The sequence below is a fragment of the Capricornis sumatraensis genome, chromosome 1 (genome assembly GCF_032405125.1).
Source record: "Capricornis sumatraensis isolate serow.1 chromosome 1, serow.2, whole genome shotgun sequence".
Lineage (NCBI taxonomy): Eukaryota > Metazoa > Chordata > Mammalia > Artiodactyla > Bovidae > Capricornis > Capricornis sumatraensis.
This window is the reverse complement of record NC_091069.1, coordinates 151,075,836-151,103,080: the sequence shown is the minus strand read 5'-3', so window position 1 is coordinate 151,103,080 and position 27,245 is coordinate 151,075,836. Positions and strand designations below refer to the sequence as shown.

Here is a 27,245-nt window from a genome sequence, read left to right as displayed (position 1 = left end):
TTGGAGAAGGAAATGGCAACCCACTCCAGTGTTTTTGCCTGGAGAATCCCAGGGATGCGGGAGCCTGGTGGGCTGCCGTCTCTGGGGTCGCACATAGTCAGACACGACTGAAGCGACTTAGCAGCAGCAGCATGATTATATTAGGCCCACACAAATAATCCAGTACAGTCTCCCCATGTCAGTATCCATAGCTTAAGCATATCTGCAAACTTTGTCTTCTGGGCTTCCGAGGTGGCGCAATGGTAAAGAATCTGTCTGCCAATGGAGTAGATGCAAGAAATGCAGGTTCAATCCGTGGGTTGGGAATATCCCACTCCAACTTTCTTGCCTGGAAAATCCCATACCCGAGAAGATCCCACTGCAATATTCTTGGCTGGAAAATCCCATGGAAAAAAGCCTGCGCCTGGCAGGCTACAGTCCACGGGGTCACAAAGAGCTGGACACGACTGAGAGACTGAGCACACACCCACACGAAGTGTCTTCTGGGTACAAGCTCACATTCACAGGTTCCAGGGATGAGGACGTGGGTATCTTTGCAGTGGGCTTTACTCAGCCTACCTACCACAGCCTGGTCAAGTGAGGTCAGTGGTTGGCACCTGAAACCATTTTGTTTCTTTTGGAAAAGTACTTGGCCATTTGGTGAACATAGAAAGTTGCAGCAAAGAAATGCTTTCTCGGCTGCTAAAGAGACATCTATGTATTGGTACTATGTTTCTCTCTAACAACGAAAATTCTGCTCTTAGAGTTACCATAGAGAAAAGCTTCCCCCAACCTCAAAAAATAAAAATAATATATAAACATGTTTTTTACAGTACAATACGCTGGTTATCTAGTTATGCAGATCCAACAAGTCTCCTGCCCTGCCAGCTTGACCAAGTACAGCTGATCCTCGAACAACACAGGTTTGAAGTGCAAGTGTCTACTCGGATAGGGGTTTTTTTCAATAAACACTTCAGTACTACATGATCCACAGTTGGTTGCATCCGTGGAAGTATCGATAGAACCACAGGTATTAATGGCCAACTGTAAATTTATCGGTGGATTCTTGATGGCGTGGGGGTCCACGCCACTAACCCCTGTGCTGTTCAGATACATGCCATTCAGTCTCCTTTAAAGTGGCCTTTAGCAGGACTTCAAATCTTTTCAGATGGACCCTAACAACTCCCTCAAAATGTCTAATTCAAGTATCACAAATCCGCGTCGCCACCTGCATTCTAGAGAATGTCATTCCGCTATAAGTTTCAGAACTGTGTTGCACACTCACATGCTGAGTACACTTTTTGAGAGCATCAGTCACTTTCAGCACTTCCTTTTTGGCCTCGTGGGTAGCTTTAGGGAACTTCCTAGACTTTCTTTTTGGTGTATTGGTGTATTTTGGGTGCTGTGAGGACTACTGCCATAACCTTTACTTGGCTTACTCTCAGTAAGAAAACTTCATTTTGACCCACAGAAAGAAGAGAACATTGAATGAATCCATTTCCAAAAATCACCCTGATTGTTCATTTCAGTGATCAAAAATTGTTGCTGGGGAGTCTATAATTTCAACCAGCCAATGGAGGATCATGGTCTGAGCCTGACTGATGGTTAAAAAGGACTCACCTAATCTTGGGGCCCCAGGTTTACTTCCTCTCATCTGGTGATGCTATCCTCCCAGGCATTCACCTGTTTTCAGGCACAAGGGCTTCAAATAAATACCCGAGACTTGGTTTAGCGCTCAAGGATGATTTATCCTCCCCATTCCAAGGACATTTTACTGTACCTAATTTTGCCTCCTCCCCTTCTTTATCTTTACTCTGAAACTCTTATTGCATCTCTCTCTGGAAGAGCACTTGGTCAGTCGGTCCAGTTCCCCTTGGTAGAATGCCCCATTTTGAGATCTTTGGCTCCATCACCTCACTGTCCATTTCTGTATTTTCTGCTTTTCTTTTTAACGCTTGACTTTACTGCTGGAGGAAGAACGTTTTCCTTTCTTTCAGCTTCAGGTGAACTGCCATCATGGAAACGGAGGCCAACAGAGTCACAGCTCCCGTCACCAGATAGGCGAGGGCTAAGAAAAGGCTGCTGCCTCCACTCCACGTCAGGGTGGAGAGGACAACTGCTTTTTGTCCCTGGAACCTGCCTACGGGAAAGTCTAAGGGAAGAAAATTGGTTAAGGATCTGTCTCAGCACTTCTCAGCCCCACCTCTACGCCTAGTATTGCTGTTTTTGTTGGTAATAAATGGTTGACTATTCGATTTCATTTAGCCTGATTTTTACCAAGCAGTATGTTTTATCTTGCTGGTAACTAAGTAAAAACAAGCCCTCCCACTACATAGTCGTAATTTACGAAAGAAACTGACACAAATAGATCTGAATGACTTACAGAAAACTCAACAATATGAACAAATGTGGTTAATTTACAAACCCAAGGAAATGAAAAGCCTATAGACAGATTGTGCACCAAGCCGAAATTTGTGTTTGTGGATCAGGACACCCAGGGTAGGCTCAAGTCCTTTAGAGGCTAAGGTTCAAATTTGTACCTCAGGGAAAATTCTTCAAGAGGAGTGAAGAAAAAAAAAGTAGTGAGAGAGATGGCAAAACATTTTTGGTGGTGTATTCAAGTTTTGAAAAGGCCAGCATCTCTCACTGCTAGGGAGAAAGTGTTTGAAGTGGCTTTGCTATCATTAGCATTTGAATGATGTCATTTTGATTATGCATGTGGCCTGAGGTTTTTAAACATCTGGTGCTTTTTGTAAACCGAACTAATAAACAAATAAAGGCTTCTCATAGCAACGGCATTTCCCAGCAAAGCTCTTAAAAGGCCTCAAATCACTTGGCAACATGCTATTTAAAGGCACAAAGAAACTTGTTAGGAAAGCTAGTTTGCTTTCTTTTCCATCAAAATTCCTCTTGGTCACCAGGTCCCTGGGCTCCTTGGGTGCAGGTCCTCAACTAGCCCTCTGATTCTTTTCTCCCCCACTCCCCCGATTTTGTTAAGAGGGTCTTTTCCTCACAAGGGGTCAGTGGTAGAACTATCTGCAGCTCAGGCTTAGTTCTCTGTATATTAGCCAGGCTGTGAGGCTGGACGGGTAATACTCACACTAGGGTTCGACATAGGTGGTACAGGTATAGGGCTGAAGCTCAGGACTGAGGTTCTATGCTAGAGATTTAGGTTGGAGAGTTGTCAGCATTAAAATTTTCCTGTGAATAAACACATCCAAGGAGAGCATGTTTCACGCAGAGAAATAGTGTCTTCTTTGTTTGAAAGTGGACTCCCTCTTTCCATCAACCTTAAACTCACTGCAGTGCCTTGTGAGGCCACCAGTGCCCAGTGGGGTTTTTTCCCCTGTGTCTTGATTGCTACCCTAACTGCTTTACTGGTAGGGTCATCACAGAAAAAGCTGATGAGAACTGAAGGTCCAATTTGAAAGACTACTTTGAGCAACTTTCAGTCTCAAATTTTCTAGGAGGGAGAGAGAGGGGGTGGTGAAATCCTATTGAAAAGGTAATGTTCTATGGCCTGGTCTTTGATCTGTACACACAGAGAGCAATTTCTGACTTTCCTTTTCACAGACTAGCATTAGGGACCATGCTAAAGGAATAGCTGAAGGCAAACCATACTCCTGGTCAGTAAACAAAAGGAAGCAATAAGCTGAGAGGCAGAGATGGTGTCTCTTCAGTGGAGGTCTCTCTGCCCAAGGAACATCCCCACTCCTGTGTCAGGGAGGAAACCTCTGCTCTAGGACAGAAAAGAAGAAAAGACGGAGCAGGGAACTGGAACACATATCATCATTCACAGACCCAAGAATGTTTCAGTCAAACTCCTCGAGTGGTAAAGAAACAAAAGAGGTGGAGAGTCAGTGTTCAGATCCTCCAGGCTGCTGGGGGTCCTGTGAAAAACTCCAGTGGCCCTGAGATGCCACGGGGGTGCTGATGCCTAATGGGCTGATGTCTCAAAACTGTGTACAAGTCCTGAAAAGACCTGCCTCTGGGAGAATTCTGCCTCAGAGAGAATCATGACAGGACTTGAAACCAAAGTCTGAAGACCAGAGTTAGTACAAATTATATACATTTAAAAAATATATATATATATAAAGATAGTGTTTGGTGTCATTTTGAAGTTAAGAACTTTTTGTTCTTAAGTTAAGAGTGACATTTATATTTTTAAAGTAACTGAGAACACTCAGAATCTCATATTCAAGTATGTCTCCTAATGTGGGCCATATGTCCACAACCAAGGCCTTGGAGCCTACTAGCTGGCTTCGGACCAGTGGAGAAAGAGCACGGCATCCTCAGTGCAGAGCTGGTGGTGCAGCTCACATGGGCTGGAGGAACCCAACCTGCTCCCTGAATCCAGAGCTGCTCCCTCGGCCCATGAGACTCTACGCCTAAAATACAAGGTTCCACCATCCCTCTCAGTTTTCGTTGTTTTTAGTCCATATTCCAATCTACTTCTTCGTAATCCTATCTTTGCTTCCAGGGTCCTCCATGTCATCCCATCCTCTGTAACAGGTTCTCCTCATTGTTTTAGGTCTCTAGGCCCAGTGTTACTCAATTTTTCTCCTAGGGAAGAAACAGTCCTTCCTTACTCACCCATACCTGCTTACCTAATGTTGCTACTGTTACTCCTTAAAAAAAGTGCACATTTGATTATATATAAAGTAGAGAGAAATAGCTATGTGGTGATGGAGGGACAGTATTGCCTATAAGACAAATATGTATTTCTTTTACAGTGTATATAGATTTGATTGGAGAATAGAGAAGTGTAGAATGAAATAGTTCAATAACTAGGAGGCAGATGGACCCTGATTCTCCTTCAGCCCTGGAATAAAAGGATACTGTAGTTTATGATGAAACTATAGCTACCAGCAGGTAAGCCTTCGGTAAAATTGCCTATTCGATGGAGTCGGCGGTACAGTTTCTTGAAATTGGGAAATGCGGCTGTCCGCATCCACACGATGAAGTCATCATTGACGAAGCCGTTGTTCCCTGGGTCCTTTTCATCTAGTTCATAGACAGGCTTAGGCCAGTTCGGAGGCTTTGCAGTTCCTGCGGAAAGTTAATAATGGATATGGTTGAGAAAAATCATCTACCGCCTTCAGTTTTTCTTAAAATGTACAGAATGGAACAACTTTCATATTCTTGAGGAATTGAAATTACATTTTTTTTTTTAAAGTACGTGTGTGTAAGCTACATGAATATGCAACCTTTAAAGATAATGATTATAGGGCTTCCCTGTTGGCTCAGGAATAAAGAATCCGCCTGCCAGGGCGGGAGACACAGGTTGTATCCCTGATCTGGGACGATCCCACCTGCCAAGGAGCAACTAAACCCACGTGCCACAACTACGGAAGCCCTCCTGCTCTAGAGCCTTGCTCTGTAGCGAGAGAAGCCACTGCGACGAAAACTTGTGCACCGCATCTAGAGAGCAGGCCCGGCTTGACACAGCTAGAGAGAAGCCCGCTTGCAGCAATGAAGAGTTTTGACTTAGCGCAGTCAAAAATAAACAATTATATAAATAAAATAATAAAATATTAAAAAGATAATAAAGACTCTAAGGAAATGTTGGGGGCGGGGAATGCTGATGATACTGTTATAGGGTTAAAAAAAAGCAGAATATCATATTGTATGTGTATTATTTATCCAACTATGTGCTGTGCTGTGCTTAGTCACTTAGTTGTGCCCAACTCTTTGCAACCCCATGGACTATAGCCTGCCAGGCTCCTCTGGCCATGGGGATTCTCCAGGCAGAAATACTGGAGTGGGTTGCCATGCCCTCCTCCAGCAGATCTTCCCAACCCAGGCATTGAACCCAGGTCTCTCTCATTGAGGGTGGATTCTTTACCATCTGAACCACCAGAGAAGCCCGTATTCAACTATATTAAATGTATAACAATGCATTGAAAAAATAGGTACAGCAAAATAATAGTGGTGGTTGGTACTCAATGAGAGCATCATGGGTAATGTATATTTTCTTTAACTTCACTGGTAATGTAAAGAACAAATTAAAAGAGGATACCGTTTCACCTCAAAATGGGCTAATATTTAATGAAAAAAAGAATGAAAATCACTCATGAGGCAGTGGAAATGGGAATTCTTGTACAGAGCAGATAGATGCATGGATTAATGACATCTTTGGTAATCTAGGAACAAGCAGCAAAAGAGTAAATGTATCTTGCATATATTTTAGCTCAGGAATTCTACTTCTAGGACTGTATTCTAAGGAAATGATCATGGGAAGTGCATGAAGATTGTGTTACACAGATACTCCCTGCAGACCTGCGCCTAAGAGCGTGAAGTTGGAAGCAAGGAAGAGGAACTGGTAGAAGCGAGAAGGTGGAGAGCAGAGGGGTGGCAAGCCTGTTCTAAAGCCGGGAAGCCTGGTGGGTCTGGGAGCGGACGCTTGGGTGGAGGGCTGGCGCCTTGAGTCCAGTCTGTTGAGTTTACTCTCATCCTCTACTTCCCGCTTTACAGTGGTAGCCATGTCTCTCTCCCACTGGACAGCAGACTGTTGAGTTCAATGTCTTCCTCACTGCGGTTTCATTGTCATTTAGTCCCACCCCTGGCACGTGGTAGGTATTCAATAAATGCCTGATAGAGGGAGGAGCGATTACGATGAAAGTTGACAGAAGCTGATAATTAAAAAGCATTCTGAATTTTGAAATAGCCAACAAGAAGAAGTTGTTCAGTGAGCCTTTCACTTCTATAAAAATGGTTCTACTATTTGTAAGGAACCATTCTTTCTTAACTCTGACCACTGACTATTTTCTCTTAAAAGAAACACAGTCTTATTTCTAAGCATGGGCTGTAGTGCTGATAAAGGTATGTGCTAAGTTTGGTTGGATTAATCTGCTGAATTCTGTTTGTAGACTTATACTTCCTCTGGAAATAACCCTTTGCTGAGAAACTTCCTCTTCAAAAACGGTGGAGACGTTGGCTGTCCCGAAGACTTCAATGGTTGTTGATGGAAGAATTTTGATCGACATTGAAATTGTCTTTGGTGCCTGCATGTGGATGAGCTTCTCTGGGAGCTCATTGGTCAAGAATCCACCTGCAATGCAGGAGACGCAGGAAATGTGGGTTCAATCACTGAGTCTGGAAGATCTCTTGGAGGAGGGCATGGCAACCCACTTCAGTATTCTGGCCTGGAGAATCCCACAGACAGAGGAGCCTGGCAGGCTACAGTCTACGGGGCTGCAAAGAGTCAGACGTGACTGAAGGGACTTAGCAGGCATGCCTGCACATGGACCACACACTCTTTATTTTAGCCAGAGCTCATGCTCCAAGACAATGTGTCCTGTGGACCAATGACATCCAAATCACCAACGGAGTGAAAAATGCAGGTTCAAACATGCCTTTCCTTACCAACCTCCAATCCCACCCTATCCCATGTCTCCAGAGAGTATGAGTATAGGAAGAACCAATTTCTTTCATTTTCCAAGTTCAGCTGGGTCCTTGGTATCCCTCCATTCACTCAACAATAAGCATTTCTCGATTGCTCACTTGTATCAAGCACCAGGGATTTAAAACTGTATGAGATCTAATCCTTTTCCTCAAGGAATTAACATACCAAATGGGAATGACAAGTATTCAGACAGATAATTACAGTAAAATATGGTAACTCCTACAACAGAAGTTAAGAACAAAGTGCAGTGGGAGATAGTCAAGGATGCTTTATGTTACATGGCTGTGGTTTTGGTACGACAAAACAATAGCATGTTGCCAAGTTCCTTTCTAGGAGTTTAATTACAGATACAGTGCACATACCTGCCAGTTTGCCTAGGACAGTCTCATTTATGTTTGTTGTCCATTGTCTCATCTGATTTAGCATTTATCCCAAGCGAATAATGTAAGTATAATTTCATCCTTTCTATTCTAGTCATGGTCTTAGCTAGTAGTGAGAGATACCTATATATGGTGAACAAGAGTGCTTACTTTAACATGTTATTGATGAAAGATAACCAGAGGTTTTTCACAGCAGAACATAACATATCCCCATGACTCTTGCCACTGTTTGACAGTACAGCCAGTTAGACCACAGCCTCTGTTTTAATCTGTGTGATGTATTAATATGAAGCTGCCAGGTTGCAAGTCATTGGGCTTAGTAGAAAAAGTGGGATGTTGCAGTTTATGTTACATGGACATAGTGTGAAATAAAGATAGTGTGAAAATATATAGTGTGAAAAAAATGTACAGTGTGAGAATAGCGGGAAAAACAGATACTGAGCAGTCTTGCTGATAGTAGTTGGAACTCTCTTGCAACAGTGTTATTTATTATATGGTGTAAAAATATAACTATTTTATTGTTCAGTATCCATTTTTTAATTTGCTAGTAAATTCTTTTATCTGTGAAGAGCTAAAAAAAGAACACACATGTTCAATGAAAAATTAAGTACAATTTTTTCAAGGAAGTAGATGAATGTGATACTTGCAATGTTGGTTGACATTTACTCCCTACCACAGGAGCCATTATGATGTCAATGATCATGTGAAAATCCAAAGATATAAATCTGCTGAAGAATATCACAATCTACTTGAAAAGTTTGCACTTATTTTTAAAAGAGTATATTCAAAACAGTGCTTTACCTCATGTAGCTACAGAAAGTTCATTTATATACCATTATGTGAACATGACTTTTCATTTAGATCAAATAAGTTTCTGTCTAGTGTCATTAAAAACATTTTTTTTTTAATGAAAGGAAAGTTTTAATGTTTTGGCTTTGTAATCACATAAAGAACCTTGTAAACGGTTAAATGAAGTCAGTTTTACATCAGTCTTTTCAGATGTATTCATCTCTGAATACATTGGTTTGATTTTATTGAATTGATTTTTCATGGAATCAAAGCAAAGATTTTCAATATTCAATACTGGAAGACAAAACTTATGACACAGTTATAAATATTACTATAAATTCAGTTAAAATATTCAACAACCAAGTGTAAATTTTCTCGTTTTATAGTGATACTATACATACAAATTTGGTAGAGTACAGGCAGAGTAAAGAAAATGTTCTTAGTAAATTAAGAAATTTATGGAGAGATGGGGCTTAAAATTGGTTGTGAAACATAAATAATAACTATATCCAAACAAACTACAATATTTTGTTAATCAAGAGAGGTGTAATTATGCAAATTTAAATATTTTTATATAGTCATAGAGAAAATGAACTTCGAAGTTTTTACAATGACAAAGATGTTAAAGAAATGGTTCAGCACGGTAGTACTTTCTTTGCTACACATCATCAATCAAAATTTTAGAAATCTTTGAGCCTTCAAAGGGCTATTTTCTATATCAAATGATGAGTCCTACAGTTAGCCTGAGCTTTTTCTTGGTAAATGAGCCCTCTAACTTTTGGTGAAATTTTATTCAAAATAGTTGAAAAGTTTTAGACAAAGTATTCTAAATGTGGAAGGCCAGAAATCTTAGGTTTTGAAGGTATAGTTAATTGTAATGATCAAAAATCAAGTTTGCAAACAAGAAGGTACTGAAATTTACCCCTATGAAAGCAAAGGAACAATTTAACATATTATATAATGATCCTATCATATAATGATAGTTCAAAATGTGTACAAGATTTAATTTTTAAATTCTATAATTGTGCTTTGGAAAATCTCAACTTATGTGAAAAATATTTTGATGGAGCTCCTATTTTAATAAGATCAAATTTTCTTCTCGAGAATTAAATGATATCCAGAAAGCCTAAGATTTCGTACCATCTAAAACTAGTAACACATTTAAAAAATCATAGAAAAAAAGTGAATTAAAAAAAAAACCTTGCCTATAAAAACATTTGGGTTGCATATTCTAAAACAAAAGAATTGAAAATGAGAATATCCTCCATTTAGTAAAATGACTGTGAGCGTAATAGGTATCTCAATACCTATAGATATCTTCTTAAAAAAAAAAAAAAAGGCCAAAGGAGAAGGATCATCTACAGGTGCTACAGTTGAAAGTGATTAACCATAAAATGCTCTTCAAAAAAGACTGTGGCTCAGACAGGACAGGGTCCGAAGTGGACCGCCGGCGGGGATCTGCGCGCCTGGAGCCGGGTGCGAGCCGTGGAGCGGCGGCTCTCCGCGCCAATTCTCCTCGCCTCCTCGGCCGCCACCCAGCCTCAGAGGCCCTGGCACGGGCAGCCCCGTCTCCCCTGCACGTGCCGCGCCCGCGAGCGAGCTTAACAGCAGAAAAAATCCTCAGCACCAACCAGGCACCTGGCCCAGAGGAAAAGGGGAGAGATGGTCATGCCAAGAAGGCTGAGGAGGAGGAGAGGACCGACACTGATCTGCCGGCACCAGAAACAGAAGGCTGCCCTCGCCGTTGGGGGCAAATTCCGGCCATTGCGGAAAAGGAGGAAGGACCCCAGCTCCCGAAGAACCAGCCTTACCCTTCACTCGGCTCGGTTCTCTTCCCTCTCCACGGCTCTGACTCCCATGAATCTGTGTCTCTTGGTTCCTCTAGCCGCTGGGGGAGGCATGGTCAACCCTTAGACATTATTTGCCCTGCCCCGTCAAGCCATCTCTGGCCCCTTAGCTGTCGAGGCACAAGGGACGTGTGTGTGTGGAACATGTGTGTGTGTAACGTGTGTGTGTGTGTGTGCTCAGTCGCTCAGTCCTGGGACTCTTTGTGACCCCTCGGACTGTAGCCTGCCAGGCTCCTCTGTCCATGGGACTCTGAAAGGCAAGAATATTGGAGAAGGTTGCCGTTTCTCCTCCAGGGGATCTTCTGGCCCAGGGTCCATTAGGCATCTCCTGAGTCTCTTGCACTGGCAGGAGGATTCTTTATCACTGGAACACCAGGAAAGCCTACAAGGAACACGGGGAAGATGAATTCAACAGGCAGTCCCTCGTCTAAGGGTGGACCATTTTCTCCTGGAGATGTAGCTTCTATGCACAGTGCCTATGCCTGCCCTTTGAGGCTGAAGAGCAAGAGGTTTTGAGGTTGAGAGAGGGACCCCTGGCAATGTGGGAGGGAGGGAAAAGCCTTCAGAGTAGGGTGTTTGAGGGTGGGGCATATACCCTGTTCCGCTACTTACAATATTCTCATTTCAGATAGCATTCTTTTCCCTTCATGTCCCCTTAGTCCCCCTATGAACTAAGCCAGAGTGGGACCTGGAGTCTCTTTCCCCTGGGAGACCTAAATAGCTGCTTCCATGTTAGTGCATGATGAGGGACAAGGAAAAGTTTCTTGCATCATCTAGTCTAGAACCATAAGAAGCAGAAGTGAAAGAGGTTCAAGGAGCCACAGCAGGGAAATGGAAAGATTTGGAAAGGAAAGAAAAACGGGGTAGGAAGAGATCTCTAAAGACCCAAGTTACTACGGCTAAAGGTGTATAACCTGCCTACCTCTAACCCCTCACGTCTAGCCACCCGCCGAGGCCACACAAATCAAGTGACCCCTGTAGCTCCCACCTGCCCCACTGTGGAGCCAGAGCAAAGTTGGAACAGCCACTCTGTGTGATTCTAACATGCGTAATAATTATGAAAACAAAACCAAAAAGCCTCAAGTGGGGATATTTGGGAAAAAAAAAGAAAAAGATTGTAGATAATTTTGTGATTTTTTTTCCCACAAAAATTCAAATTTTTAATTAGAAAAATACAGGGGCATTTAATTAAGACTTATATGGCCAAGAAACTGATTAAAGTATGTGACTCCATATCCAGAATAATTATTCTGTTATCTTTTAGCATTTAGATGATATTTAAAGCATTTTTAAAGTTGGTTTAATGTACACAGATATATTCTTTTAACTTTTGAAAGAATTGTATTTTAAAAATAATTTATAATAGAATTATTTTATCGGCCCATCAATATGGTAATATCAACTTGATCAATAAACATCACTTTCTAATAAATATGTAACTTTAGTTATTCCTGTGACCTCTTTCACTCTCAAGAATTCACTAGTTTGGACAGTAAATTATATGATCACTCTAATTATAGATAAAGGAACAAGTTTCTTAAAACATTGCCTTTTTCCTGATGGTAATCTAGAAGGAACCAGGCTACCAATCATTTTGTGTTTCTGATAGGGATGTGAAGGATGCTTACTCCTTGGAAGGAAAGTTATGACCAACCTAGATAGCATATTGATAAGCAGAGACATTACTTTGCCAACAAAGGTCTGTCTAGTCAGGGCTATGGTTTTTCCAGTGGTCATGTATGGATGTGAGAGTTGGACTGTGAAGAAAGCTAAGCACTGAAGTATTGATGCTTTTGAACTGTGGTGTTGGAGAAGACTCTTGAGAGTCCCTTGGACTGCAAGGAGATCCATCCAGTCCATTCTAAAGGAGATCAGCCCTGGGTGTTCTTTGGAAGGAATGATGCTAAAACTGAAACTCCAGTACTTTGGCCACCTCATGCGAAGAGCTGACTCATTGGAAAAGACTCTGATGCGGGGAGGGATTGGGGGCAGGAGGAGAAGGGGACGATGGAGGATGAGATGGCTGGATGGCAACACTGACTTGATGGATGTGAGTTTGAGTGAACTCGGGGAGTTGGTGATGGACAGGGAGGCCTGGCGTGCTGCGATTCATGGGGTCGCAAAGAGTCGGACACGACTGAGCGACTGAACTGAACTGAACTGAACTGAATCTAGAAGGAACCAAGGTTCCAATCATTTTGTGTTTCTGATAGGTATGTGATGGAGATGCTCACAGGCAGGAAAGGTTAGAAACAAAAGTGATAAAAAAAAGAAGTAAAGAAGGAGGAATCATAAACATCCCCCCACAGATCAAAACCAAAGTTTCCAGAGAGAGAGGAATACTGAGCTAATGTATGGATCTTACCTGCAAATGCACTAGAAAGATTTTGGAAAGTTGGATTCTGAAACTTGACATACTTGTCTGTCCACCATGCAGTTTCAGTCCTTACCATTGGGACTCTGATATGTGTAGATGAATTAAAGTTGTACAAAAGAACAATGGTGTCTGTGGGGAAAATTAAAGACTGTGTTAAGAGATTCAGGCAAGCATTTTCGCCACTCTTGGAAGTGCACAATCAGACACAGCTGAAAAAGCAGGGTTTGAGCAGACTCTCCACATGCCTGCATGCCATAGATGCTGGAATCAGAAGACGATTCCTTTTCTTTCTAAGGCCCCAATTATTGAGAAATACTCTTAGGCTCCATTTAACTAATGTTTCCCAACTACTTCAAATCTCTGGTGAAGAACTTACTTGCCAATGAAGTATCATAAATCAGTGGATAATGTATACAAACATTAAAAAAAAAACAACCTGCCACTCAGCTGCAGGAGTCATCTTCTGGACATTAGGTTTTACACACTTATGAAAGGAAAGATGCTGGAGACAGAAAAAGTCACCCACCATTGAACATGCTGTTGGCAATTGCACCGCAAGGAGCGATGGGGAGCCCATTGTCAGAGGTTTTGAATGGAGCACAGTTTCTAACATCCTGGAGGAGAAATGACACAGGAGTATGTGATTTTGGTAAACTCTTACAATGCTGGAAGTGAAAACACTGGCAATGTCAACCAACCCACTCTGACCCGTTGGCACAGACTGAGATTATGGACCGCTGCCTGTTGTTCCCAGGCTTCTGGCCCACCTAGGCTAGAAAATGTTTGTGTTTTGAAGATATTTATGTGTGTATACACATGTGTGTAGTTTCTTTCCTCATTAACAGTACGTAGCATACTGAATATGGATGCAGGAAGAAATTTTACTTTCCTGGCTATGCTAAATATCACACTAAGCCTACATTGGAATGCATTTTAAAAAGTTTTTCTTATTGGAGTATAATATGTTCTAAAAACTATATAAATTGTGAGTCTACAGCTAGATGACAGACCACAGGGAAATCCACCTACATAACTACCAGAATATATTTTTAAAAGAATGGCTGCTAAAAACCATTTGGTTATCCCTTTTATATAGTGTCAGTATAGAAAAGGTTTCCTTTAGCTTTTCCTGCCAGTATGTTGAATATCATCTACCTAGAGTAAAGTTTTGTAATCTTAGGTCTGAAAGGATATTCAGTAAACCAAAGGCTTTTATTCAATCAAGTAGAGCCCAGTTTCCTTAAACTAGGCTGCCTGAAGGCCCCAGTTATAAAAAAAAAAGACAGTGGTGGATACAGAGTGAACCAGATGGAGATGAACCACTCAAGGTTACTATCAAAATGGTTGGTGCATCCATCTACTAAAACGGGGAAGTTTAAAGAAAACTACAGAAATCAAGTGTGCAAAAATACTGAAATCTATTTGATGTGTCAGTCATTCAAAGAAGCAAACACTCTACTGTTTGAAGCAGCTCCAGTATGCCATCAGCTTATTAACAGAAACAAATCCTGAATTGTGGTTGAAAAGGTACTTGAAGATTTGCCCTTCTGACACATTCATTATCTCCAAGACTTGGGCAGTCCAGTATGAATCTGGCTTTAATATAAGACGTTGTTAAACTGAAAAATGGGTGACACGTGAAAGGATAACCATCTCATTGGAGAAAACTCACATTCCTGTTCTGAGGAGGGAAAGGGCTCATTCTCAACAGCAGTTATCCTGAATACTCAGCCCCTTCAGTTCACAAAAGAAAGAAAGGAGCATTTCTGTCTTGTAAAACCTTAGCTTTCGAGTTTATTTTCCATATGCTCCTTTAGACTGAAAGATCTATCTGGTTAAAAAAACAACACAAGGAGTATCATCCCAAATTTAATAAAGCCCTACCTTTACATCTGTGCCCAACAGCTGGACATTACTTCTGGACAGAATATACCGATAGAGGTTCTGATAGAAGCCATACAGTTTATAGTACAGATAAACATTACCCTGTGGAGGAGAGCATCAAGACATAAGAAGAAAGAAAAATAAACGGAAAGATTAATAAACGTGGATGGGATTTGTTAAATATAAGTAGTACCAAAAATATTGATTGGGAACTGAAAGTTTCCTTATTTCAAATAGAAAGCCAAGAAATTGTTTTTAAAGATCAATGTTGGAAAATCCTAGTATATAGTATATATAGAATTATTAAAATGAGTAAATAACTTATTTTTAATGTTTATGTAAGGGTTACTACATTCCTGCCTTGAAAAAAATTTTATAACTAGGCTTTGTATTCTTAATACATAAAATCTGATTCTTCAAATATTTCCCTCAAACACTAAGAAAGTTGCTTTGCCTAGGGGTTGTGGTAGGCATCAAGTTCATGTAGTTTCAAAGCAAATCCATGAAACATAATTTAAAATTGGGGCCACTAAGCATATTTAGGTGCATGTGCCCACTGTCCAGAGACAAAAACCCGACTCCAGGGCTGCACTCACTGTCCATAAACCCAGCTCCAGTGCTGTGCCCACTGTCCAGAGACATACACCCGGCTCCAGGGCTGTGCCCACTGTCCAGAGACATACACCCATCTCCAGGGCTGTGCCCACTGTCCAGAGACATACACCCGGCTCCAGGGCTGTGCCCACTGTCCAGAGACATACACCCGGCTCCAGGGCTGTGCCCACTGTCCAGAGACATACACCCGGCTCCAGGGCTGTGCCCACTGTCCAGAGACATACACCCGGCTCCAGGGCTGTGCCCCCTGTCCAGAAATAAAAACTTGGCTCCAGGGCTGTGCCCACTGTCCAGAGACATACACCCGGCTCCAGGGCTATGCCCACTGTCCAGAAATAAAAACTTGGCTCCAGGGCTGTGCCCACTGTCCAGAGACATACACCCGGCTCCAGTGCTGTGCCCACTGTCCAGAGACATAGACCTGGCTCCAGTGCTGTGCCCACTGTCCATAAACCCAGCTCCAGGGCTGTGCCCACTATCTACATAGACCCGGCTCCAGTGCTGTGCCCACTGTCCACAGACATAGACCCGGCTCCAGTGCTGTGCCCACTGTCCAGAGACATACACCCGGCTTCAGGGCTGTGCCCACTGTCCACAGACATATACCCGGCTCCAGTGCTGTGCCCACTGTCCATAAACCCACCTCCAGGGCTGTGCCCACTGTCCATAAACCCAGCTCCAGGGCTGTGCCCACTGTCCACAGACATAGACCCGGCTTCAGGGCTGTGCCCACTGTCCACAGACATAGACCCGGCTCCAGGGCTGTGCCCACTGTCCACAGACATAGACCCGGCTCCAGGGCTGTGCCCACGGTCCAGAGACATACACCCGGCTCCAGGGCTGTGCCCACTGTCCATAAACCCAGCTCCAGGGCTGTGCCCACTGTCCACAGACATAGACCCGGCTCCAGTGCTGTCCTTTTATCTTAAGATCAAACACGGACCCATAGCATGTATCACTTGATCAAGAAATGGTGATCCATTTGTTATGGACAGAAAGATGGAATAGTTCACTAATCTAGAAGAATGATGATTTTCATCTTAGCAATAAGTAGTCTTGGTGCCATGAGAGATACACCTTTTCATGGATGCTGCCATGAGACTGCCCACTTACCAGCTACCATCATGCTTCTGCTCCTTTGGTGACATACCAGGGCCCTTCTCTAGCAGGGCTTGATACCGATTTTACTAACAGCACATATGATGCAAACGTAAATGTCTAGTGTAGCTACTTATTATAGCCCTCCAGGCTCCTCTGTCCATGGAATTCTCCAGGCAAGAATACTGGAGTGGGTAGCCATTCCCTTCTCCAGGGGATCTTCTTGACCCAGAAGTCAAACCCAGTTCTCTTGCTTTGCAGGCAGAGTCTACCATCTGAGCCACCAGGGAAGCCCCAAATAATACACTACCTATCTCCAAAATAATAAAGGCGTGCATCTAAAACTATGAAGGTCTAAGTTTTTATTAAGTGACTCCTAAATGTTAGGTGCTATATTCAGTGCTAGAAATACGAAAGTATTCCATTACAGTTCCCTGAGCCAACTGGGTCTCTTATGCTATGCAAATTTGCCCTTGCCCTAAGGATCTTTAAGAGGATGAGTATGGGAGATGGGATCTGGGACCCAGGACAGGCTGAAAATAAAGGTCATAGTAAGTGTGGCCATTGACAGAAAATCACAAAGCCTGAAGAGCTTAGTCCCTGGTAAGAGAAAAGTCTCTGGGACACTGAGAAGGGGAGATGCTAGGCCCTGACAAAGAGGCAGGTTGCAACATCATAAACAGAGAGCATGGATGTGAAGGCAAACAAGTCAGGGGTAGTGGGAATGATGGATTACATTTCCTCACACAGAGCTGCTGCTGCTGCTGCTGCTAAGTCGCTTCAGTCGTGTCCGACTCTGTGCGACCCCGTAGACGGCAGCCCACCAGGCTCCCCCATCCCTGGGATTCTCCAGGCAAGAACACTGGAGTGGGTTACCATTTCCTTCTCCAATGCAGGAAAGTGAAAAGTGAAAGTGAAGTCGCTCAGTCATGTCCTACTCTTCGCGACCCCATGGACTGCAGCCTACCAGGCTCCTCCGTCCATGGGGTTTTCCAGGCAGGAGTACTGGAGTGGGGTGCCATTGCCTTCTCCACCTCACACAGAGAGGTAACCTCTATTGATGACCCATAACTGCAGAAAATAGGAAGTCCATAGAATGGAACTTGCCATATATTTTCTTGGGAGCTAAGAAGAGAATTCTACTTACCCAAAGTTATATATCCATATAAACATGACAGAATAAATAGTGAACACTCACACTTTAGAGACAGGAGTGTTTTTAATAAATTTTTTCAGTGATCCTTTGTCCAAGATTTTACAAGGCCTCCTCGATTGTCATCTTTTTGATTAGTCCTGGAGGCAAATGCACTGTATGATATTTCTTCTCTTCAGTGCAGGATTCCTAGGTCAAGGCCGAGAGCCTTGCATGGGTTTGTCATCTAGCATGTGTAATGTGTGTGAACTGGCGAGGGGAAGGCCCTGTGGTTGCCCTGAAGAATTTGGTTAGATTTTTATGAGAAAGACTCTGTCTGAAAGGAATGGTCAGCAGCTGGTAACACTTATTTGCCTTTAGGATTTCAAAGGACACAGACAGATGGGAAGTTGAAGGCTTTTAAGGTTTTATCTTTTGGATTTTTTTTTTTTTTCAAAAAAGCACACTGGGCCCCTAAGAAGAAACTAATCCTGCTGACACTTTGATTTCAGATTTCTGATTTCTAGAATTATGAGAGAATAAATGTCTAATGTTTTAAGAATTAAAAAAAAAAGCAGCACTAACTTTACTTTTGGGTGGTGGTAGCATGGTGAGTTGAGGAAGGCAAGAAGGCACACAATTGTAGACAGCTAGAATTTTGACCTCTAACAAAAGAACACAGATATAAAACTTCCCCATGGACTTTATATACACATCACTTTTGACCCAAGTACTGATTCTCTTATGCTATGTAAATTTGGCCTCGCCCTAAGGACTTTTAAGAGTATGAGTATGAAAGATGGGAGCTGGAACCCAGGGCAGGCTGAAAATAAAGGTCATGGTACATGTGACCAGTGATTCAGTAATTTCCATACAATTTCCATCTGAATTACTCAAAAAATGATTAAAGATATAGTTGTATTCATACTATTACTGATGCCAACATGCTTTCATCTGGGATCAAGGGGGAAAGGGACACATAGAACCAAAACTTCCTAGAACATAAAGCCATAACATCAAGCACTTTATCTTTTTTCCATTCGTTAAAATTTCAGCGTCTAGACATTACTTTGCTGACTAAGGTCCGTCTAGTCAAGGCTATGGTTTTTCCTGTGGTCATGTATGGATGTGAGAGTTGGACTGTGAAGAAGGCTGAGCACCGAAGAACTGATGCTTTTGAACTGTGGTGTTGGAGAAGACTCTTCAGAGTCCCTTGGACTGCAAGGAGATCCAACCAGTCCATTCTGAAGGAGATCAGCCTTGGGTGTTCTTTGGAAGGAATGATGCTAAAACTGAAACTCCAGTACTTGGGCCACCTCATGCGAAGAGTTGACTCATTGGAAAAGACTCTGATGTGGGGAGGGATTGAGGGCAGCAGGAGAAGGGGACGACAGAGGATGAGATGGCTGGACGGCATCACAGACTCGATGGACGTGAGTCTGAGTGAACTCCGGGAGTTGGTGATGGACAGGGAGGCCTGGCGTGCTGCGATTCATGGGGTTGCAAAGAGTCGGACACGACTGAGCAACTGAACTGACTGAACTGAACCACGTATACTGTGCTATGCACTGTGGAGGAAGCAGAGGTTCTTATGTTCACCCAAAACCATTAACTGAGAAACTACAGGTTGCCAGACATAGTTATAGGTGAGCATGCATGCTAAGTTGCTCAGTTGTGTCCAACTCTTTGCAACCCTATGCACCATAGCCCACCCGGCTCCTCTGTGGGAGGAGCCCAGTCCTCTGGAGTGGGTTGCCATGCCCTCCTCCGGGGGATCTTCCTGACCCAGGAGTTGAACCCAATGTCTCCTGCATTGGCAGGTGGGTTCTTTACCTCTAGCACCACCTGCGAAGACCAGTTAGTTGTAGGTGAGAGACAGACAATAAACAATACATATAATAATCTGTTCATTTATATAGTAAGTTCGAAGGTGATAAGCATAAATGGAAATTACAGCAAGGTAACACGAATCAGGAGTGCAGGGGCAGGCTGAGTAGACAGGCAGCAGTATGAAATAGGATGGTTAACTGATAACTGAGCCAAGCAAGACCTGAAGGCAGCAGGGGCGTTAGCCGAGGGGATGTCAGGCATGCAAACGAAGAGAATGCCTGACTTGTCTGTGGAACAAAAAGCCCACTGTGGTCAGAGAGTGGGTAGGGAAGAGAATGGAGAGAGGAGGTGAGAGAGGAAATCAGTAGTCAGATCATGTAAGGCCTTGGAAGGACTTGTGGTTTTTCATGGAGTGGAAAGAGAGGCCATTGCAGGGATTTTTTAGCAAAGGAATAACATGATAGGACTCAATGGTTTAAAAAGTTCAGTCTGGCTGTTATTCAAGATTTGGATATAACAGGGAGATCTGGTAGGAAGCTATTGCAGAAATCCTGGTGAGAGCTGAGTGTGGAGCTGGGAGCAGCAGCAGAGGTGGGTAGAGGTGAGCAGACTGGATCTATTCCAAAGGTAGAGCCAGGAGGATGGGTTGGATGTGAGCTGTGAGAGAATGAAAGTAGTCAAGAATCACCCTGGGCTTTTAGCCTGAGCATCAGAAGGACAGACTTGTTGCCAGCTGAGATGGAGAAGTCTGTAGGTTGGAATGGTATATTTTTGGGGGGGAGGGCATGGAATAGGTAAGGGGAAAAAGTGGATATTCATTGAGTTTTAGAAACATTAAGCTTCAGATAGCTGTTAAACACTTGAATGCTGACATTAGGAAGGCAGCTGGAAATACAAGTGTGGATATTGGAAGAGATGTTTGGGATAGGGAAAGGAAAGAGAGCGTTGGTGATAGAGAGAGTGTTTAAATCTAGGAGGTAGATGATGTTTCCTAGGAAGTGAGTGCAGACAGAGAGGAGAAGACCAAAGACCAAGACTAGAGCCCGGAAGCTCTCCACCGAAAGGGTCTGCGGAAAACAGGAGGAACAGCGCAGGAACCAAAGAAGGGCAGCCGGAGAGGAAGGAGGGAAACCAAGGGAGAAAGACCTCTGAGAGGAGAAGGTGTGTCGAGGAAGAGGGAGCGGCCACCTGTGGGCAGCGGGCGACAAGGCCCTGGGGACTGAGCCCTGGATCTGTCCAGGAGGGAGGCACGGGGAACCCTGCAGTTTCGCTGAGTGAGGGAATGAGAAGAATTAGAAATAGCCATGACAGACTCCTCTGGCGACGTTTCCTGCTGATCTGAGGAAAGAAATGGGCCGATGGCAGGCTGGGAAATTGCGGAGAATAGAAGACTGCTTTGTTTCTTAAAAGATAGGTGAGGGACTTCCCTGCTAGTCCAGTGGCTAAGACTCTGTGCTCCCAATTCAGGGGGCCTGGGTTTGATCCCTAGCTAGGGAACTGGATCCCACATGCCACAGCTAAGAGTTCACATGCTGCAACTAAGATCCTGCACAGCCAAATAAGCAAAGTAAATATATATATATATATATATATATTTAAAGACAGGTGAAACAATGTGTCTCAGTGCTGGTGGGAATTATCCAGTAGACAGGAAAGTTGATGATGTATGAGAAGTGAGAACTGCTGAGTTAAATCCTTACAAAGGCAAGAAAGACTGGCATCTACCGCACAAGAGGAGAGGTGAGCCTTCAGATGGGAGCATGGGTGGTTCACCTGTGATCACAAGTGGGAAGGCTTAGTATGCAGTACAGAGATGAGTAGGTGTGTAGTTGTGGTGTGGCATGTCAAGCATGGTCCCTATCCTCAGGGACGTTCCTGTGAATAGTGGAAGTGAGTACAGGATATTATACGAGTGATTGTAAGTCCATCAGAGGAGAGAAAACAGCGCTCCCAGAATACAAATGTGGGCAAATTCTTGCTGGAGGCATGGGTGAAAAGGAGGCTCAGGGAATACTGGAGGTGATATTAGGGGCTCAAAACTAGTGAGATCTTACAAGTGCAAGTGAAAGGGGAGACTTTCTAGGCAAAAGAACAGCAAGAACATAGAGTTGTATTGTGGCAAAGCAAACTGGTCAGTTTGGCAGGAGTACAAGGTCTCTTGCAGAGATAAAGATGAAAAGGTAGTTGGTCCTCAGGTGTTGAAAAGCAATCTGAAAGAGTGCACATTTTGAGGGGGTGCAGGGCGTGGTCTACCGTTTCTGCAAATAACAATGGGAGACAAATAGGAGAAGCCAAAGGCTGGAAGTGCAGTTAAGGCTGCGGTGCCACAAGACCAGGAGAGCCTGAGCTCAGGTGATGCCAAGGAACTGCAGGGACAAAGTGGTTGGGAGAGACATGGAATACAGAACAATGCTTACACATCAGAGGTGTGGATGAGAACGGAGCAGGCAGGGCGGAGTTAAGGAAGAGAATTCTGAGTCGTGGTGATGAGATCTTTCCCAGAAATAAGGAGTCTTTCCTACAAGTCAGGAGGATTTTTTCAGAAGATGATGCTGAGTCTGTTTTTGGAAGGAAGCAGAGCCTTGAGGACTGGATGGTCAGTGATTAGCTCAAGAGAAGTCCTGCCCACAAGGGAAGACTCCTATGCAGAATCTCTAAGCAGGGGAAAGAGAGGGAATGAGGCAGTTTAGGGAGGAGGGCACTGTCAGGGGAGAGGTGTGGAGACAAGGGGGCAGGATCTTTGAAAAGTTGAAGGAAACACATTTTCATTTGATCATATCTTTGTCACCTAGAAAGACTGTGGAGGCCCTGAAAAGGAGCCTCTTGATCTCCTAACTGCAGGGAGTGGACTGAAGGGACCTCCCCGGTAGCAGTGCTCTGAGGTCGTCCTGTGTTTGCACTGAGGTCATGCTTCCCATGGCTGGTCCCAGCCAGTGGCTCAGCCATAACGATCCTGAGGGAAGGACTCTCCGTTGGCCTTGCTGAAACTTTCAGAAGCATACACTGCATCTGAGATCTTCCTTCCCTCCTTCCTCCTATTCTCCCTGTCTCTCTACCCTCCTCTTCCTCTGTCCCTCCATCCTTCCTTCTTCCCTTCCTGCTCTTTCCCCGAGGGGTGGGAGTGGTGTTGTGGTTCAACAGCTCTCCCAGCCTTCTCCATATTTTCCAAGGCAGGCAGTTCCCTCGGTACATCTCTGGCATGTCTAATCCTGTCCTGGCATCTGGTTCTCAGGAGGACCTGGACTAACACGAGACTTTGATCAGTGCAAGAACAGGGACAGCTCTTAATATTTCTTCGGCATTTCTCACAGTGTCTGACAGCCAGGCGAGGGTCGCCTTAGGGATTAGGCAACTGCATGCAAAGAATGACTTGGAGAGGGGCCCAAGGAGAGTCCCACCAGGTGTGTGACCCTTGACACTAACTCAGTGTGTGACCTTGGCCAAGTCACTTAACCTCTCAACCCATTAATTTTCTCACTATAAAATGAATGGCCAGATTCAGAGATTTCTATGGTCTCCTCCTGTGCTGACACTTGCCGTACAATCTGTTTGACTGATGTTAAGAATTATGTTACAAAGTTGAGTAAGTAAAGAATCTGGAAATTTAGACACAAAGGAGAAGAATGAAAATTCCAACGGGGGGAAAAATGGGCAGGGAAGAGAGTTGCACACAAACTCAATACTTTATAAGACCGGCTGCCATTCCCACCCTGCTTTACTTTTTTGTATTTTCAGTTTTGGAAAGCATTTAGTGATCACAAACTCACTGCCATGTGTTAATTAGGAACAGAGCAGCATAGAGCCAGATTTAGGCTCCTGAATCTCACCTCCATTTTCTGTGGAAGGTAAAAGGAAATAGAGCAGTTGCATTCTTTGTCAAAATTAGTGGCATCTTCCCGCAGTTTTGCACAAGTTGCACATTTTTCTGTATAATTAATCTGTCAGACAGGGAAAATAATAATTATTAATTAAAAAGGGATGTGAGTACATATCTTAAATCCTGAGTCCACTCAAGTCACCAGGCTCACCGGGTCAAGGGCATGCTGTCTGGGACATGAACCAAGGGCAGCTCCCTGGATGCACAGGAGAAGTGGGCCTCCTTTCATTTTGGCACCTGGCAGTATTCTGCCATGTACTGGAGTTCCGGGTTTCTACTGTATGTTTAGCCCGTTGTGATGAAGGCTTACACCTCCATCATAAGAAGTCACCATTAGGAAAGTATTAGCCAGTGACTCAGGAGAACTGGGCCCATGGCCCAGGTCTAATCAGCTTTATGGGGAAGTCACTCCACTGGTTTTCCATGTTATCATATGGAAAATACTTATACCAGTGAATTCTTCTGCATGATATCTTGAGGAAGTTATTAAAAATGACCAAACATAGAAAAAGAAGTGTTTCAGAAATGTAGAATTACAGATGTATGTGAAGCAATTGTTTTAAAAATGCTGTTACGTTCTGTAAAAGTTAAATTCTGTGCAAAATGGAATAAGTGGACTCTTTAAAAAAAGGGTAGTGTGTCTCACATGGGCAAATTCTGTGAGCTTTGGCTCCACTCAGTGACGTGAAGATGGAGTTGGAAGGAGAGTTGGGAATGGAGGTGCAGAGAGAGGCCATGGGGCCACGCATTTCCCTCCTGCTCCAGGGAACACTCATCTTGGGCACGCGGGGGTGGTGTGGCTGCTGCTGGCAGCTTCTGCTTTTTCCTCACCCGTGCTGAGGAGTAATTAGAAGAGTCTGGGGATGGGAGAGGAGCAGGGACTGGCTTTCATCCCAGTAAATTACCAATCAGATTTTAGATTCTTTGGGAAAGAAGACTAACAAGAAAGGAATTTTGAATACTTGCAAAGCCACTGGGTGTTTGGAAGTCAAATGGGTAAAGTGTGAGTACTAAATTAAAGATTAGCCAAAAGGCTACTTAATTGTACTCAGTTGCTTATATTTACTTAAATCATTCTTTAAGTATGCAGAAAAACCTGAACTATTATTTTTTTAAATACTGACACTTTTTCTGTTTGTGAAACTGCATTCTATTTTTTAAAAGCAATAAAGAACAGGGCTGTTATCTAACTGAGAGCTAGCACACTGAACTGTGTTCATCCAGTCTCTGATACTGAATTAAATACTTAACCTCCAGGGCCCACATTTTGTTCACCAGGATCATTTTGGTTAGCAATGAATTGATTTGTGAGCTCACTGTAGTAGCGTACATTGTACTTCACGGATTCTTGTGAGAGTTCTATAACGCCAAAACAGAAAAAGCGTCTTTGTTGATGAATAAATTTTTGAGTAGATGACATCCAATGTGCTTTCTAGCTCTAAAAATTTTATGAGGAAAACGTATCAAAAACCAACGTGTTTGATCCACTTTGCTGCGTGAGTGCTTCTGTAAGCCTGTAGCTCTAAAATGACAGCAAAATCATAGTCTGCTCCTCACAGAATTTTGGAGAGGCAGGAATTATCATTCTTGCTTAAAGTGAATTTGCAAAAAGGGCACTTTCTTGTTGTGCCTCAGGGCTGACTGAGAAGAGAAAAACCAGCTCAGAACTCTTCTACTAAGTGTGTGCTGACAACACTGGCCTGATACACACGCTTCATCTCATCACCCATTATAATAAAACACTTTCATGTACAACAGAGGATCACACTCTATGGGTGGCTTCTGGTTTTTCTGTATAAAAACAAAACGTTTAGAAACAGTCCTAGCTGAAGTGGCTTAAAAGAACAGTCGATTGAAAAATCCTCTTAAAATCATGATAAAACCATTCTGTTGAAACTTGTTGGCAGAATGGCCTTGGCCAACCATGGGGTGAGGTTCTCCTCTCACATATAAGGTGACATCATTCAGCAATGGCTGCCTTGTGTTGGAGGCTGCACTTCATAGCGGGTGGGGATGGGTGCTCAGAAGGGAGGAAGCTGAAGGACACGGGAAGAGGAGGGGAAGAACGAGAAAGAAAGGGGTTGGTGAAGAATAAAATGGGAAAGTAAACAGGATGAGCCCTTTGTGGAAACGAGTATCAACCTTGTAAGCCAATTACTTTGCAATCACCTTCAGCAAGGCAAGCTTATTTTCCTCCTGCCATTTTGGCCTCTGCCACATAGTAGGGCCTGGCAGTTTACATGATCACACTGGAGGACTCAAGAGGACTTAGGGGCATTGGGAAGCCAAGCTGCCAGGAGTGGGAGGGGAGAGCAGAACATTTCAGGGGAAAGGCAACACAGCAGGATGTGTTGGTGGGAGGAGTGGGACCTGAAATGACATTTTTCTTCTTTGAAGTCTGTTTGCCCAAATCCGTTCTTTCAATAAGTGAGTGCCTGTTATGCACTGGCAACGTGCAAGAAAAGGGTTGTGGATACAGCAAACAAGCCAGCCGCAGCTGAGCTCTCTGTTCTTGGCACCCACCATCTTGCTTACTCTATCATTAGCTCACTGAAGGCAGGAATTGACTCTTACTTGGAGTTGACTCATCTGCACACCCAAAACAACTCTGAGCATGTTCATATACTCATGAATGTTAAATCGGTGTTGCCAGACTTAGCCTCGATGGTAATTTTGCCACTAACCTATGGGGAGAGGGACTAGATGAGCTTTCCACAACGGCCTTCAGAATAGAGGTCATATGGTCTTGGTAATCTGCTCAGAGCTGATTGGCCTGAAGCATTTACTTAATTTATTAAACCAAATGTGGGTATGGCATTAGGCCAGATCTGAGCTCCCCTCCCCAGACCAGTCTCTGGGCTTCTCATTCTCCAATAGCTTGTTAGTCAAATTGGCAAAAGGCTTATGACTGAGGGGGTCACAGCTTAGCTTCAGCTTTTCTCAGAGTAGAACCTGATTTATTTTAGTAAGAATCCTTTAGAGGCCAGAAAGATTTGCGTTCTTTCCTTTCCTGGATTAAGACAATGATCTGAGGGAGTTTATTTGCAAAGGCAAAGGCAAATGCTTGAAAGTGGCACAAATTTGAAGAGCTGTATCTTTGGCTCTTCACTCTTTTTATCAGTATGATTCACAGGCATCTGGCAGGTCCCTATAAACAAGTATGGCTGAATGGACCACGTTGAGGGTGCCTGTCCTCAAGAGGGAGGAGGGATGAATAATGCACACAGAGGCTCTATCACCATCTGCAAAAGGGATGCTCCAGTCTCATCTAGTTCCCTGTGGTGGGGCTGAGCTCTCAAACTGACCATTCTTTACAGTCTCAAAGCTAAAATTCTTAGAATGCATTAAAATGTAAGATGGGACAAACCTCTACTTCCCTGATGCTCTTTGCAGACAATAGAAGGATGATGCCCATGCCAAGGCAGAATAGCCCTATGGCAAAAAAGCCAGAGAGGATTTCATTGGCTGAGAGCTGGAGCCGGAAGGCAGGCAACTGCTGCTGCTTCATCGCAGTGTTGTCTGGCAATCTGGACTCGTAGTCCTGGCATTTCCTCTTCATTCTGGTCCTGCAGGTGACCCACATATACTTCTCAGACATTTGACATTACTGTTCAGAGTAATACCACTTAATGTTAAGAATTATGTGACTCTTCCCTTGTGGTGGCAAAGTATCTCTGCTTCCTAGAATTATTCATTAATCAGACCTGCTGTTCAGTAAGAGCACAGCTCCCTTCAATCAGCCACGGCTTTGTACATTTTTCTTAGGTTCAAACACCTTGTTGTGCTAAGTGCCATGCCTAGGAGGAATAGTCCCCAGCAGGTCTGTATAAACCAACATCTGGCGACACTGGGAAGCAGTTACAGCAGGCTATTTCTGGGATGTGGTGACTAATTCAAGGCAAGCCTTTCCTGAAAGGGGAAAATGGATTTAAGAACTTGCCCAAATCCTTGGAGATTAATACAAAAAACAGAAGTGAGTGCAGTCAACTTCCAACAAATGTGGTTGTCCATTAACATGAATATAAACTAAGT

At 43.5% G+C, this 27,245-nt stretch overlaps 1 protein-coding gene across 1 annotated transcript; it reads right to left on the bottom strand.

Annotated features, from left to right (window-relative positions):
• Positions 1-1,940: 1,940 nt before the first annotated feature.
• LOC138076064 (cell cycle control protein 50C) lies at positions 1,941-26,772 on the bottom strand. The gene is made up of 7 exons (XM_068968263.1): positions 26,581-26,772; positions 23,164-23,274; positions 14,662-14,763; positions 13,304-13,391; positions 12,766-12,906; positions 4,819-5,028; positions 1,941-2,131 (listed from the first exon to the last, which is right to left on the bottom strand). Exons 1-7 carry the CDS (start codon positions 26,770-26,772, stop codon positions 1,941-1,943), a joined length of 1,035 nt encoding a protein of 344 aa, XP_068824364.1.
• Positions 26,773-27,245: the final 473 nt, after the last annotated feature.

What these genes read in the sequence shown, in the direction of transcription:
- LOC138076064 (XM_068968263.1), bottom strand. Translation starts at nt 26,772, where the DNA reads ATGAAGAGGAAATGCCAGGACTACGAGTCCAGATTGCCAGACAACACT. An exon ending in AGAGCATCAGGGAAGTAGAG is followed by an intron (nt 23,275 to 26,580) that starts GTTTGTCCCATC and finishes CCTGTCTGACAG; the next exon opens with ATTAATTATACAGAAAAATG. An exon ending in ACCTTCCACAGAAAATGGAG is followed by an intron (nt 14,764 to 23,163) that starts GTGAGATTCAGG and finishes TCTCCTCCACAG; the next exon opens with GGTAATGTTTATCTGTACTA.